Source organism: Molothrus aeneus, chromosome 10 (assembly GCF_037042795.1).
Source record: "Molothrus aeneus isolate 106 chromosome 10, BPBGC_Maene_1.0, whole genome shotgun sequence".
Classification (NCBI taxonomy): domain Eukaryota; kingdom Metazoa; phylum Chordata; class Aves; order Passeriformes; family Icteridae; genus Molothrus; species Molothrus aeneus.
Genome location: NC_089655.1, coordinates 4569346 through 4584867, shown reverse-complemented (window position 1 = coordinate 4584867; position 15522 = coordinate 4569346). Strand labels below are relative to the sequence as shown.

Here is a 15522-nt window from a genome sequence, read left to right as displayed (position 1 = left end):
GCGGGCGGCAGCGCCCCCTGGCGGCCGGAGGTTGCAACAGCACCCCCTCACATTTCTTCCCGCCAAAAAAAACCCCTCACACATTTATTCCCAAAAATACTTTATTTATAATATAATTCAACATCTCCAAGATCCAAAAATACAGATATACATTTTTTTTCTTTTAAACATTACATTCCTTAATTATTTTTTTTTCCGGGAATTGGGTGAAAGTCGGTATGGACCTCCAGTTTGGATGAGCTGCAGTAAAGCTGGGCCCCCTCTCTTTGTGTGGGGTTTTTTTTTTGGGGGTAATGTTTAGTGGGATATTCCTTTAGGGATCACCCTTTTGTAGGAAATATTTTAACACTGTACATTCAAAAGTCAGAAGATTTAAATCTTTTATTAAGCAAAAATGAAGGCTGCTGGTATTTCTGTCTACAAGGAGTCGTAAAAATTCTCTACGACCAGGTGTAAGAGGGCAGGAGATGCTCCTGAACCCATCCAAGCCCTGAACTGGCATGTTCCCAATGGGAGAGTTTATTGCTGGTTTCAGATCTCAGATGCTTTACACATCACAGGTGTTGTAAAGAACAGAATGTTGTACCTCCCACTATTCATCATTCCTAGCAAATTATCCTTCCTTTTGAGGGCTCTACCTTCCAGACCTTGTTTTCCTTTTTGCTTTGCTGGTTCAAGAAGAAAATGCTCTTCAAAGCCCCAAAAGTACTAATCGAAATGTGTTTTTTTTATCCTACCTGACCAGAATTTTAGAGCTGAGGGAAGTCAGCTCCACATTGGCTCACCCAGAGCTGCTCTCCCCTCATGGCACACTTCCAGCAAGATCTCCAGAGTGGAATTCTGAGGTTGTTTCCGATCAAATGCTTAATCCACAGCAATGCCAGTACTAACAAAGCTTAGGAAAATCAGGAAGAGAAGCTGCCTACAATACCATTGGGGGGGAGGGGAAAACAAACCCTGGGACAGCATCAGGGACTGGATTACAGGCTGGCTCATGAGGTACCACAAATTTGCTCTCATGAAGAGGCAGGAAGAAGAAGAGGGCTCACTGAACTCCAGGTTTTTGTGACTGATGTTCCTTCTCCTTCCATTCAGCACTCTGGCTTTAATTTCCCTGCCTGCTGTTGTCCATGTACTGCTCTGAGGCAGCAATGACAAATGTGTATCACAAATGTGCTTTTTCATGCACACAACTGTGGGAACTTCATCTCTCTGTGATGCAATGCAGTAAAGACACCTGCAACACCACACTGGAAATGACAGCACCCTGAAGACAGGGATTTCTTCCTAAAATCCATCCTTTTTTCCTGCCACAAATCAATGTTCATGGAAAAGTTGCCTCACAATTGAGAGGTCTGTTCTATGTCAGCAGCAGGCAGAAATCCCCACAGAGGGAAGGAGAGGTGGCAGGAGCTGTGTTCTACTTTCCTTCATTGCAAAACATGAGTAAGAGGCTCAGTGTAACAGGAAAAGCCACCTTTCTTTTGAAAACAGGTGCCAGAATCTGAGCAGAAGTGTTTTTAATCTTCTGTACTGTTTTTTCAGCAGAAGAAAAGTTTATCTGGGAGTTTCTCGATGCCTTCCCAGCAGTCTGTACCAAGAGCTCCTGCACACTGGTATGGGAAGCAGCACACAGCCCTGCGCATAGCTGCCACCAACACCCACTGGGAACCAGAGCCAGCAAAGTCCTTGAGTTCTTGAGTTTGGGGCTTTTTTTTCCTCCTTTCACCAGCAGGAAGGAAACCTGGAACACCTTCCCCCACTACATCTTTCACTGAAGGCAGGGAAGCCTCATGATGCAGGAGACAGATATAAAAGCAAGAGTTTGCTCTTCCCTCAACTTCTGTATCTCAGAGGAAGAAAAAGACAGATTTTTGCTGTCCAGCTCCTGAGTTCCTCTCTCTCTTCTGCTGCAGCCACTGACACTGTGCTAATGCAAGGATTCACATTCATCATCTGAAAGGCAGCTAGAGAAGTCAAGAACATGCTAATGTGGCCAATTAAAAAAAGACAAGAAGTTCTGTTAGAACATTCCTGATGGCCTTCTTCAAGAGCAGAGCCACACCATCATGGGAACAAACAAAAAATATCCTCATGGAGCCTTTCCCTAAAACCTGATTTACCCATGTGCCACACAGGCAATCACAGCCAACAATTCAGGCCTTCATCTTATTTGGTGAATAAATCTGACCTTCTCTCTCCAAGAATACTGCAGGTTTCATCTTCACAGTGATGTACTTAAAGAATCTTCAGGGAAATGGAAACAGCCAGAAAAGGCAACACCCTCCCTCAGTATTATTGTGCAAGACTAACATAAATAAAATCTCCGTGGCAAAGGGATTTGGGACTCCCTCCCAAAGTCACTGTCTTAGGAAAGAACAGGAATTTCAACTGGCCACTGGATAATTAAATATCATACCAGAAAAAGATGGAGGAAAGACTAACAAAAAATAATCAAAGGTAATATTGCAACATGAATGTAGGAATATATTAAATTCTTCTTGCCTCGACAGTGTATCCCCCTCTACTGCTTACTTCTTTTTCTTTCTTTCCTGAACACAACGAGGACAAAACCTGTAGGAAAACAAAAAAGAGGCAGTAATTAGCTCCTGAAATTACCAGCACAGAGCCTGAGAACTGTTTTTAACATTTGGGCACAATTAAGTTTCTGACTGACAATTGGTAATTTGATTAAAACAGTCCATTAGATAAAAATAACAAGCCCACAACCCTTTCCAAGATAAGCAGAGAGTAAAACCCTGACAAGTCTTCAAAATTTGCCTCCAGAAGTGAAACAAAGAGGTGCCTGGGTCTGTTTTAAGCATAGCCACAACTAGTGACAATGGAGCAAACATTGTCAAATGAAACATGTCCCTGTTTACACAAGCCTCAGGTCAAAACCTGCTCTGTTTATCAGGCAGTTTTGCTCCCATCAGTACCTAAGACTTCTGTGGAAATGATTTTTTTAACAAGAAGATTCATCTTGTATCTTCTACCCTCAAATTAATCCCCAATCACAGAGGATGCAAACTGTCAGGGTCACAGCAGGGTTTTAATTCTTGCTGAGGCAAACTGCAGCCTGATAAAAACCCCAAAGCTGAATGCTGTCACACTCACCATTTCCCTTTTGGTTTGGTGGTCAGGTCCACACATGCAAAGTGGAACCACTCGATTGGGCACTGCAAAAGAGAAAGGAAAAACCCACAGAGGAGATTCTTAGTGACTCACAAACATTCCCATAATTTGGTATGAGCTAAGTGAGCAAGGACTGAGCTAACTGAGCAAGGACCCCCTCCTTGGACTGTACAGGGTTGGGAGGCAACAAACACCTGAAAATCAATAATCTCTCAAGTGCTTACATCTGGGTTGTCACAGCCAATCATCTCTCCATAGGACACCTGGTGACACAGGCAGTAGGTGGGCTCGTTGGGATCCACTGGCATGTCCAGGACATCTGAGGGATGCACTGACAGGATGGTATCAGCAAACTCAGACCTGTGGGCAAGGACAGAGTCAGGATAAAACACTTCTCAACTGCAGACAGCACTGTGTACAAGGGCATGGCTCCCCACTGCCAGAGGGAAGGGTTAGATGGGATACTGGGAAGAAATTCTTCTCTGTGAGGGTAGGGAAGCCCTGGCACAGGTTGCCTGGAAAAGCTGTGCCTCCCCATTGCTGAAGTGTTCATGGCCAGACTTGGAACAACCCAGGCTAGTGGAAGGTGCCCCTGCCCACTGCAGGGGATGGTCTTTAAGGTCCCTCCAAACCCAAACCATTCTGGGATTTGGTGTTTCCAAGATCCAAATCCTACTTGGGAAAATTAGTGTTTTACAGTACCTTCCCTAAACCACACTGAGCCTGTTTTAGAGTTTGTATTACATTACCAGTAATTAAAATCATACGGTAGGTTGGATCAAACACAGTATGACTGGAATGAATTAAGAGAGGGATTTGTAGCTGTCATGAGTAAAGTAACAAATTATCATACAGATCACTCCTGGTTGTGGGTACAATAACCTCTTTGAGGTTTATTGAAACAGGTTTTTCCCAACCTGTTTCAATACAGATTTTTTTCTCATTGTCAGGCATGAGTGAACCCTCTTACCCTGATAGGGATGTGCTGACATGCCAGTAGCAGTCCATAGAAACTACTTTTAGTTTCCTGCCACCTAAAAATATCATAATAAACCGAGCCCCTTTAATATAAATCCCACCTCAGAGAGGGGACAAGCTTTCCTCCTTGCCTCTCAAAACCAAATCAGATTATTCAAGGCTATCTAGGACACAATTCTGTGAAAACAACCCCCAAAATTCTCCAAGATTTCTAGAACAGCAGCACAACATCAGTTTCTGTCCTGATGGCGAAGTTAATTTCTTTTACCATCAAGACCACAAGCAACTGTTAAAAATAGCCCTGTGACAAAAATCAAAGCTATTTTCTCCCAGCTTGCCAACAGCAACAGGATCTTGTCCTTCCAGTCAGAGTGCTCCAAGCATGCTGAGCTTCCACATGCCAACCAAGGAGTTAATTAACAATGCTGGCCTGTCCTAAGCAGGACATTAATGAAATGGAGTAAGACCAGAGCACTCCTAACACTGCTCTCCATCTGGACATGAGTCATAAACAGGGTAACATGAGCCTGTGGAAAATTCATCAAGTGTCACCACCAAGGCCCTGGAGTTGTGCCTGGCTCTGCCTTACCCTCCTTTGAGCTTCTTTTTCTTTGGTGTATCTTCTTCAGATGTTCTCCTGCCTCGACCACGAGAGCTTCTTTTGTCTTTCTGACTTCGTCCCTCTAGAAAGGAAAAACAAAACTTCAGCCTATCTGAGTGGCAGAAACATCCCCAGCTGTTCTTTTGATGCAGTTACTGGCTTCAAATCCCTATTTCATATGCAACTGAGTAATCCTTATTATGTACGTAACTGAATATGCCAACTGAAATGCATTTGTAATCCACAAGTACACCAAATTAATAACAACTGAGCACCAAGCTCTTGTGTTTGTAGTTTTGGCAACAAAGCACTGCAGTGTGTCATAAACAGCATCACACTTGATTAGACATGAAGTATTTTTTTTTTCATCTCAGTGTATTTTAAAGCACATTTAATAGATTACTCAATAACTAACATAACTTTTATCCCCACCTCCTTGCTCCTACCCCTTATTTCATTGTTCAAAGGCATAAAGCTGTGCTGCACTGCTGCTTTTAATTTTAAATCTTCTTTTAATTCCTAATTTCTCCCAAAACTAAGACTGTTACAGCAGTGCAGTTTTGGCACAGCACCCTCCTTAGAACCAGTAACAAGCTCAGGATGAAACAGTGACAGTAAATTTGATCCCAGCACCACATTTCTCTTCATCTCTTGCCCACTGTAAGAGCATTAAAAACAAACAGAATGACACATTTCTTTCCTTCCTCCAGAAATAACAGCCTATTTTACATCTCAGCCTTCCTTCTTTGATACTCTAAGTGCTGGAAAAGGCTGCCAACTGTGTAAAATTCACCCACTTTTCAGGCTCCTGGATGCAGGGGTTTCAAAGTCGCTGCCTTCCAGTTTATCTTTGAGATCAGCTTCAAAGCGCGCCAGGTCCGCATCCAGCCGGCGGATGTGCTTATCCACCTGCCCCGAGAGGAAACCACAAACTGAACTGCAAAGAAACACCCAAAAAAAGAAAAAAAGAGCCCCAGACAAAAACAGGAAGGGCTCAAACTTGGCTGTTATCAGCAGGAGCAGTGTGGTGGTGCAGAGTGAGGCAGGAAAGGGGTATGGGGTGGGGAAAGGGAAATGGCACACGCAGAGGGAACGAGGAGGAAAAGCACAAGGATCCAACCCCTCCACAAGCAGGCAGAAAGGAAGAAGGGAGGCAACAGACACTCAAAGCAACTCAGAGTAATGATTTTCAGAACAAAACAATGTGAGAGAGACTAAAAAATAAATGGTTTTGTCCCTGCGATGTTCAAAATTGAAAGGCAGTCCTTGAAATGTGTCAAGCCGAGCAGTTTGGGTTTTTCCCAGGGTACTCCACTGTCATGTGAATCAAACTTTAACAACAAATACAGACAGAGTCTGGCTATCCTCAGTATCAACTCAACACACACTAATTAAATACCTGGAACTACCCTGGCTGCAATAAAGTGACTTTCAGAACAGGGATTTCAAGCCACCCCCCCAAACTGTGCTGCTACAATAGTTTGTCATTAAATGAGTGCACTAATTATCAGGGCATTGATATCCTGGGACATCATTTCCTTTTTTGCAGTGTTTGATGGCAGCCAAACACCTACTGCAGCTGTAGCAAAACTCAAAGCATCTCTGCAAGCTGGACAACAAACATTTATTACAGTCAAAAGGATTCCCCTCACTCAACTTTCATCCAGGGGGTAAAACAAGTGGAGATAAGAAATATTCAAGGGATAGAAGGGAAAAAAAAAAGTGGAAAGCTGCATCTTAAGAAATGGGATTTTCTCCCAAGGTCCATAGAGGAAATTTTGAGGTCCAATAAACCAAGGCAACTGAGCAGAATTCCTGCTGTTCCTCCACAACACAGCACAGCAACTGGCTTAAAAAAAAACCAACCAATTTGCTTTCAACTAAGTGTGCCCCAAATAAATTATCAGTGACAGAGAGCTGCTGGGGAGGAGGGAGTGGGGTAAATTTGCTGGCATCATCACACAGCAGACGAGTACTGCTGATAAAGCCACCTCCAAGGGGGGTAAACTCACTAATTCTTCAGCAGAAGAGAAACCTGATGCCAAAGGAGAAAGCTTTTTGGGGATGGCAACAGAGAGAAACAAACTTGAGGACTAAATTTCTTTTGGTAAGAAATTGAAGTCAAAAAGAAGAAAAAGTGAAGGGAAGCTGACACTGTGAAAGCATCTCCATGTGTAGCATTCCAGAGGATGCCCATTTTTCCATGGCTCACCATCTCATAGGTCTGCATGGCCAGCTGCACTTTGTCATCACTGTACTCCTTGCACTTGCTGTAGGCACTCTGGATCTTCCTCAGGTGCTCCACCCTCTCCTCAGGTACCATGTTCTTCACAGACTCAATGTATGCTGCTGCCAGGCTGTCAATCTCTGCTTTCTTGTCTGGAGAAAAGAAAAAAAATCTTTTTTTTTTTTTTTTGGTTTTCTATTTCCATTTAGGAGACCCTTCCTGGCAGCTGTGATACTCCCCTCAATTCCTTAATGCATTTTCTTTTTTAAAAACAAAACCTGTTAAGTTAAAGGTGTTCACCGTTTGTCACTTGTGATGTGATTCTGCTTTCTCAAGTGTTCTACAGCTAATTCAGAAGTTAATTTACAGTTAATTCACAGTTAAGATCATGACCTGAACCCATGGGTTCACAAGTTTCAGCCTCTCTTCCCACATACAGAACATTTTACTTGTTGGGCTGTCACTTACTGCTCTGATGGCTCAAAATTAAAATAATTAATGTGCAGCCAGACACCAACAAAAACTTCAAAAAGCAAGAAAAATCATCCTGCAAGGCACAGAGGAATCTAGAACTTGTTAGATATGGGAACATGTGGAAGGAAGGCCACTGAATAGAGTGATCACAGAGCTACGAATTTAAACTGGAAACAAAATCAAGCCCTGCCATGTGAGCTGCATCCTCACAGGAAAGAGGCAAACACTGCAGAGCACTCAGCCTGAGAGAAGGAACAGCCACGGCCTCTAAAGCCCGGCCTCCAGGGGGCTCTCCCGGCTCTGCTTGCCGGAACACCTGCACGTACCTTCCGTCCTCTGATCCAGCTCCCGCATCAGCTGGAAGTTCCTCTGCAGCTCGCACGGCAGATTCTCAATACCTACAATAAAAATGCTGCTAAATGCTCTGAGCAACCTTATCAACAGAATGTGTCCCTGCCTACGGCAGGGGCTGGAACGAGATGAGTTCTAAATCAAACCAACCCAACTCAACCCAACCAAACCAAACCCAGCCTGCGAGTCACGCACCGTGAGCCGCCCGCTCACCTCAGCAGACCTTGAGCACCTGCCTGGGTTTTGGAACCACCCAGAACCACGGCCCAGCCGAGGGGGCAGCGGGGCGGTGAGCAGAGGAAAGGGACGGGAGCAGCGGGGCCCCGAGCAGCGGGAGAGGACAGAGAGAGGGGACAGGAGCGGGATTCAGAGCAGAGAGAGGGGACGGGAGCGAGATCCCGAGCGGAGGGAGGGGACGGGAGCGGGACCGAAGGCAGAGAGAGGAGAACAAGCGGGACCCCAAGCAGAGGGAGGAGACGGGAGCAGGACCCAAGGCATAGAGAAAGGACAGGAGCAGGCCCCGAGCGGAGGGAGGGAACAGGAGTGGGATCCAGAGCAGAGAGACGGGACAAGAGTGCGACCCTGAGAAGGAGGGGACAGGAAGAGGATCCAGAGCAGAGAGAAGGGACATGAGCAAAACCCCCACCCCGCTGACCCCCACAGCCGCCATGGCTTCACTCCCACTCCCCAGCGCACACCGCCGACGTAGCTCGGCGCCGGCTGATGACGCAATCACCGTGCCGCGCCCCGCCGCGCCCCCCCCCGCCCCCCACTCCCCCGCGCTGTCCATGGCGCAGTTTTAATTTCCGCGCTGCCGCCGCCGCCGCCCCCGCCCCGATCCCGCCGCCCCCGCCCCGTTCCCCGTCCCGGCCCCTCCGCCGCCCCCGCCCCGCGCTCACTGTCCAGGTAGTGCTCCAGGTACATGGCAGTCGCCATCTTGCGGCCCGCGCGCCGCTCCCCGCCGCCCGCCGGGCCCGCATGACAAGGCCCGCGGCCTCATCCCGTATTCACGGCCGCCCGCCTCCCATTGGCCGCCGCCGCCGCCGGCGGCGCTGCATATTCATGAGGGGCGGGGCCGCCGGCGATTGGCGGGCGCGGCGGAAGGGGCGGGGCCGGCGGGCGGCGATGGCGGCACGGCGCGGGGCGCTGATCGCGCTGGAGGGCGTGGATCGGGCTGGGAAGAGCACGCAGGGCCGGCGGCTCGTGGAGGCCCTCCGGGAGGCCGGGCACCCCGCCGACCTCCTCCGCTTCCCGGGTACGGTGCTGGGGAGGGAAGGAGCGGGGGCCGGCCGGAGGAGCTTCCGGCGCGCCCGAACTCTGCGCGGGCCCGCATTTGAACGGAGGGACCGCCCCAGCCCTGAGCGATAGAGCCCTCCCACCCTGGACAGACAGACAGAGCCCCGGGTGGATAGACCCCTCCCGTCCCGGACAGACAGACAGAGCCCCGGGTGGATAGACCCCTCCCGTCCCGGACAGACAGACAGAGCCCCGGGCGGATAGACTGCTCCCGTCCCAGACAGATAGACAGACCCCCGGGCGGATAGACTGCTCCCGTCCCGGACAGACAGACAGACCTCCGGGTGGATAGAGCCCTCCCGTCCCGGACAGACAGACAGAGCCCCGGGTGGATAGACCCCTCCCGTCCCGGACAGACAGACAGAGCCCCGGGTGGATAGACCCCTCCCGTCCCGGACAGACAGACGGACAGACTCTCATCCCGGATGGACCGAGCTCCTCTCCCCCAGCCTGTCACAGGCAGGTAGATCCAGCCCCTTATGGACCGGCCTTCTCCCACTGTGGCAAATAAACATCCCCCTCACCCTGGACAGACCTCCTGCCACCTCTGATGGACAGACAGACTGACCTCAGCCCATCCATGACTGACAGACTGACCCTGCCCTGCTCAGACCAACCTCCCACCTGTGACAGACAGACTCCCCTGGACAGACGGACACCCCTCTGGGAAGAGCAGTTTGGGGCAGCCTTTGCGTGTTCTGTGTTTCCTGCAGACAGAACGACAGAGATTGGGCAGCTGATCAGCTCCTACCTGGGCAGGGAGAAGAACCTGGAGGACCACACCATCCACCTGCTCTTCTCTGCCAACCGCTGGGAGCACGTGTAACGTGATGTTTGCTCACTTGGGAGAGAAAAATGGCTGGGGTGGGGTCCCACAGGCTTTGAGCTTGCAGTGGGCACAGGAAGTACAAGAATGTCATCCTAGTCAGACAGGGGAACAGGCTGGAAATGGGGTCTTAAGGACTCAGATTTAATCACAGGATGGTTTGGGTTGGGAGAGACCTTAAAGCCCAGCCAGTGCCACCCCTGGCATGGACAGGGACACTTTCCACTAGCCCAGGTTGCTCCAAAGCCCTGTCCAGCCTGGCCTTGGACACTTCCAGGCATCCAGGGGCAGCCACAGCTGCTCTGGCCACCCTGTGCCAGGGCCTCCCCACCCTCACAGTGAAAAATTTCTTCCTAATATCCCATCTAACCCTGCCCTTGTAATCTTAGATCAGATCCCACAGTTTGGGATTTTTTTTGGAATCATTGATGCCATATTCCAACTCCTGTGCTGTGCTGGATTAAAACATTGGGCAGCTGAGACTGAACCAGTTCAGACTGTGAATTTATTTTCTTTCCTGAAGATAACCTTGCTTTGCCAGGCAGTCCCTGTGAGTGACAATGCTTAAGGAGTTGGCTGTCCTTGCTTTAGTCACAGAGCCTGTGTGTGGACGTGGGGAAATCACTCTTGGCTGTTGTTTCTACCTGGAAATACAGATTCCAAAATGTTCTCATTTTACAGAAAAGCTTTGCTGGCTCTGCTGTAGTGGCAGTGCCAGTTAAGCAGAAGGCACAGAAGTGAGCTCTAAGAAGAAGTGTCATGAATAAAGGTGGCAGAGCATGTCACAAAATCTGCTGTACCACCTAAAAAGGCAAGAGGACTATCTGTCCATGTCAATATAGTTCATCTTTGATCTTGCCTGGAATCCCTGGAGCTGCCTAAAGCAGTGCCCAGTGCTGGCACCCTGAGTTTGGGTGTCATGAGGGGGTATTTGGTCAGTGCCTGGTGGGGAATACAAACATCTCTTCACCTACCACCTGCATCACAGCTGACCTCCCTTAATGATGATATATTTGGAGTTTTAAATGAACTCCTTCCATTCCTGTCACCATAAAGGAGTGCAGCTTTGTTATTTTATCTCCCCCATGGTTCCAGACCGATGATGAAGGAGAAGCTGCAGCAGGGGATCACGGTGGTGGTTGACAGATATGCCTTCTCTGGAGTGGCCTTCACGAGTGCCAAAGGGGTGAGTGAGACCTGCAGCAGCCCCTGCCCCTCTCTTGCTTGGGGAAGCAGCCCCAGGCTGTTGGTGTGGATGGCCCAGGGGCCGTTCCTCTGGGAGGTGAGGGGTGGAAGGGTCAGCTCAGATTTTAACATGGGCCCACCCTTCCCCACAACAAGCAGAAAAACTTATTTGGTGACTTTTTGTAAGTCTGGACAGACTGCTGGACTGGAAGCTGACCTGTAGACTCTCTGTACTTGCTCAGGCTGCTGGCCCATCAATTTGTGGAACAGAACCACATACATTAGAAGGGACCTGTGGAATTCAGCCTCCAGCAGGGCTGACATAAGCAGGCTGCTTGGGCCTACATCCAGCCAAGGTCTGAGTATCTTCAGGGATGTAGATCCATTCCTTTCTGGGTTCTTCTCTGCTCACCTTCAGAGGAAAAGTGGTTTTCCTCATTTAGCCTGAATTTCCCACTTGTCCTTGCCAGGGCAGGGACACCTTCCACTGTCCCAGGTTGCTTCAAGCCCTGTCCAACCTGGCCTTGGACACTTCCAGGGATCAAGGGGCAGCCACAGCTGCTCTGGGCACCCTGTGCCAGGGCCTCAGCACACTCACAGGGAAGAATTTCTTCTCAATATCCCATCTAACCCTGCCCTTGTAATATTAGATCAGATCCCACAGTTTGGGGTTTTTTTAAATCATTGGTGCCATATTTCCAACTCCTGTGCTGCACTGGATTAAAACATTGGGCAGCTGAGACTGAACCAGTTCAGCACCCTCAGAGGGAAGAATTTCTTCTCAATATCTTGGGAATTCCCACTTGTGCCTTTTGGCTTTCAGAACAAGTCAGCTCTGTCAGCCTCTCTTGGAGCCATTCTGCACAGACACTTGTCCCACTCCCTCAGAAGTGTCCTGTTCCTGCTGAGCAGCCACCAATCCTCTAGGAGTGGTCACAGAAGCTCCAGCCATGCCTGCAGCACCAGCTGTGACCTGCATTCATTCCTGCCCAAGCCTTTCTTGCTTCCTGGAGGGACTGTGGAGATCCTGGGCTCCCCAAGCCCTGCACCCTCACCTGCATCTTCTCCCCCCCTCCTGCTTGCCTGGATATTGTGTAGCTTGAGACAGATGCATTGAAGCATTTAGGTGCTAATTAGGTGTCTGCAAAAGCCCCAAATTAAGAGCCAGGATGTGTAACATGAGCTGATCACCCCAAAATAGTGATCCCAAATCCACATGGGCACAGCAAGGAATGCTCTGCTGCTTTCTGGTGGGGGAAAAAAAGGTGTCTTAAAGTGTTTGCATTTCTTTGAATGTAGCTGGTGAGCTGCAGGGCTCAGCCATGTGGATGCCACCCTTGGGAAGCAGGGATGGCATCCTTTGCTGCTGGAATGGGCCTCCTCTGCTTCTTATAAGACTGGAGTTTGGCATGTTTTTCACTCAAGAAGCATTTCCAGGAGAAGGGGAGATGTTGATGGCCATACCTAACACAAAAGTCTGCTGGCTGCCAGATCTCACACCCAAGATGTTGTGGCACTTTCAGCTTCTCTTACCCCCTCATGGGATTGAAAAACCCACTGCACATACATCCCAAAAATACCCAGATTACCAGGATACAGAACATCTGGGGAGAAACTGGAGGGGCAGATGTGCCAGCTCCTCCTAGAGGGATTTAAGATGTGGATGAGCAGTAAGTGGACTCTGTAGTCTCACCAACATCAGGTATTCATTCATGGATTCCCTGGTGAAACTCTTCAGACCTGTCAGCAAAATCCAAAAGCTGGAAAACTGCATCTCCTGTGTCTGGGCTGAAATTCCTGGGGAGGTGAGTATTGGGAAGGAACCTCCAGGGGCTCAGAGAGATCTGCATTGCAGCTGTGTGGTCTTTGTGTTTGGGAGCAGCTTTCTTCTGGACTGAGCAAGTTCTGGAGTGGCACTGGCTGTGTGGAGGCCCAGAACGTGCCTTGGTAGAGCTCAGATGGGATCTGCAGCAGAGGCACAAAAAGCTTCCACTCTCTCCAACTTGAATAAGCACAGGAGGTGCTGAACACCTGACAAAACCTGCTCACCCCCAGATGAGCTGAATTCCCACATGGCCAGCTGGGCTATCACCTGTGCACTTCATGGCCTGTGCTGAGTTTTGGGTTGCAATTCCTGCCATCCTTGGCAGTTCCTTCCCCACCTCACTCTCCAGCCAGTCTGCTGCTTTCCTATCTCTGTGTCTCACCTCACACTCTCTTGTCCTTGCTTGGGGCAGAACTTTGGCCTGGACTGGTGCAAACAGCCTGATGTTGGGCTCCCAAAGCCAGACCTGATCCTGTTCCTCCAGTTAAACCCAGAAGCAGCAGCAGAACGAGGCAACTTTGGACAGGAACGTTATGAGACCAGCTCCTTCCAAAAGAAAGTTCTTCAGTGCTTCTATTCCCTCATGGAGGACAAGACCCTCAACTGGAAGGTGAGGAATTTACTCTAATGGGCTTGTCATGGACTGAGGGTCTCTAGTGACAGCTCCCAGATTTTGCCTGTCACATCCCTGTGCTGCCCCTTCCCACTTTGCTCAGCAGGACATGTTGGGGACCAGCCAAGAGCATTGTGAGATGTGGCAGAGAGGGCACTTCCCTGTTCCAGGAGACCCTGGTCAACTCTTGGTGCACCTGGGATGAATCCCCAGCTTACCTGCCTCTGTCACACACTCCAGACACTGCCAGCAAACAACATCCAGCAGCAGCTCCTTCTGTTTACCTTCACCCACCCTCACATCTACTTCTTAAATGTCTATTCCTACCTATTTTGATTTCTCCTAAATGCACTCCAGAAACTGCAGAGAGGAGGTGTAATTAGCTCATTTCACTACTCAGGAAGAATAACATATTGAGTAATGGGGGGTAAGCAGATGTTAACAGCAAGGTTTTTCTCATTTCTGTGTTCTCTGTTATCTGTCCTGTGTTTTTGTTGTCTTGGAAACAGACGGTGGATGCTTCAAAGAGCATTGAAGACTTGCACAGAGAAATCAAGTCCATTGCAAAGGAAACTATGCAGGAGGTTCAGAATAAACCTTTGGGAGAACTCTGGAAATGAAACTTCATACAGGTCTAAAAGAATAAAGGAAAGGTCACTTTTTGTATCTTCTGCACTTGGATGACTGTGACATCCCAGCAGCTTAGGTCCTGTGTATTCTTTTGGGTCCAACATGCTGCTGATGTCCTTTTTATTTTCTGCTCCTCCCTTCCAGCCTGCAGAGTCCCTTCTGCATTTTTTAAATGAGCATGCCATGAGGGTGTATCAAATTCCTTGTCAAAACCTCCCTCTCCCAAGCTCCTGTTCCAGCTCCAGTCCTGGAGTGCAGATGTGGGTATGGAGCCCAGGCCACCCCTGGACACAGACAGTTCCCATTTTTAGGGAACTGCCACGTTTCTGATCATTCATCCTCTCTAGAAAATGCATCCCCCCATGTTCAAACCAGTTTGTAGAGGATTTGCTAATAAATTACTCTTTTAAGCATTTGGCACAGGGCTTTTGTTTCAGTATGATCATTTATCTTCTAGAAGGATATATGGGAGGTGAAAGTGCTGCAGTTCAGGCATGAAATCCAAGGAAAACTGTTTGCTAGAGCTGTGGAAAAAAAGGGGAGAGGTGAATTCAAGCCTTCTCCCCAGCTGTGAACAGGTAAGAACTTGAAATAGATGGATGAGCTCATAGCAAGGCCAGGCTGGAGGACAAGAGGCACATAAATTATTTTAGACTGCCCAAGATGAGAGGAGCAGTCACTGGTGGCTCCTGCACACACCTCAGTGCAGTTTGAAAGCAGACCAGCTGTGAATCACCTAAATCACCAGAACAAACTGGAATATTTATCATTTCCAAGGAACACTGAGAGATGGGCATGGCCAGGGGAGTTCAGGTCTCTCTGCTGAATGTTTGAGTCACCTTCCAGCAGGGTGGACTGCTCTGATCTCCACAGACTAAATCCTCTCTAACTCAGAGAAAGGCAGATTGAACTGATTCAGGAGCAGGGAGAGGAAGCTAAATATTTAAAACAACATTGCTAATACAAGCATCAGCTAGAATGGCAACAGTTTCCTTCCACAGCTGCCCAGCACTTGGCAGCCAGACACTCCTGGTGAAGGAGGTGAGCCCCTGCAATGCTGCATCAGGCCCTGACAGTAACACTGGGACAAGGCAACACACTGAAAAGCCAGAAATGCCTGTTAAAGATTTAAGAGAGAGAGCTGAGCTTAGCTCTGCTGTTGGGGTTGTGTGAACACTCAGGTAAAGTCTTGTCTGGCAGAGCTGTCCTTAAACATAAAACCATGAATGTGAAATAAACAGTAGAATCACAGACTGATTTGGGCTGGAAAGGGATCCTGAGGATCATCTTTTTCCAAGGTCAGGGACACCTTCCACTAGACCAGGCTGCTTCAAGTTCTGTCCAAGCTGGCCTTGGACACTTCAGGGATGGGGCAACCACA

The 15522-nt window shown here is 48.8% G+C and overlaps 2 protein-coding genes across 4 annotated transcripts; one reads left to right on the top strand and one right to left on the bottom strand.

The window, feature by feature from the left end:
• Positions 1 to 83: 83 nt before the first annotated feature.
• Positions 84 to 8760, bottom strand: ING5 (inhibitor of growth family member 5). 3 transcript variants are annotated; one of them, XM_066556869.1, is made up of 8 exons: positions 8666 to 8760; positions 7742 to 7813; positions 6927 to 7093; positions 5512 to 5623; positions 4703 to 4796; positions 3360 to 3495; positions 3118 to 3179; positions 84 to 2574 (listed from the first exon to the last, which is right to left on the bottom strand). In XM_066556869.1, exons 1-8 carry the CDS (start codon positions 8700 to 8702, stop codon positions 2532 to 2534), a joined length of 723 nt encoding a protein of 240 aa, XP_066412966.1. In that variant the 5' UTR covers positions 8703 to 8760; the 3' UTR covers positions 84 to 2531. The 3 variants fall into 3 exon arrangements, with proteins under 3 accessions (XP_066412966.1, XP_066412968.1, XP_066412967.1); XM_066556871.1 differs by lacking the exon at positions 8666 to 8760 and adding an exon at positions 8413 to 8431; XM_066556870.1 differs by lacking the exon at positions 8666 to 8760 and adding an exon at positions 7980 to 8380.
• Positions 8761 to 8885: 125 nt separating this feature from the next.
• On the top strand, positions 8886 to 14561 carry DTYMK (deoxythymidylate kinase). Its single transcript, XM_066556977.1, has 5 exons — positions 8886 to 9021; positions 9776 to 9884; positions 10984 to 11074; positions 13311 to 13508; positions 14021 to 14561. The coding sequence occupies exons 1-5, from the start codon at positions 8892 to 8894 to the stop codon at positions 14129 to 14131; spliced, it is 639 nt and encodes a 212-aa protein (XP_066413074.1). The 5' UTR covers positions 8886 to 8891; the 3' UTR covers positions 14132 to 14561.
• The last annotated feature ends 961 nt before the right edge of the window (positions 14562 to 15522 follow it).

Excerpts from the sequence above, each read along its gene's own strand:
- DTYMK (XM_066556977.1), top strand. The coding sequence starts at position 8,892 with ATGGCGGCACGGCGCGGGGCGCTGATCGCGCTGGAGGGCGTGGATCGG. Across the intron at positions 11,075-13,310 it reads CCTTCACGAGTGCCAAAGGG|AACTTTGGCCTGGACTGGTG; the intron begins GTGAGTGAGACC and ends TGCTTGGGGCAG. Across the intron at positions 13,509-14,020 it reads ACAAGACCCTCAACTGGAAG|ACGGTGGATGCTTCAAAGAG; the intron begins GTGAGGAATTTA and ends TCTTGGAAACAG.
- ING5 (XM_066556869.1), bottom strand. The coding sequence starts at position 8,702 with ATGGCGACTGCCATGTACCTGGAGCACTACCTGGACA. Across the intron at positions 7,094-7,741 it reads GCTGGATCAGAGGACGGAAG|ACAAGAAAGCAGAGATTGAC; the intron begins GTACGTGCAGGT and ends TCTTTTCTCCAG. Across the intron at positions 2,575-3,117 it reads ACCAAACCAAAAGGGAAATG|GTTTTGTCCTCGTTGTGTTC; the intron begins GTGAGTGTGACA and ends GTTTTCCTACAG.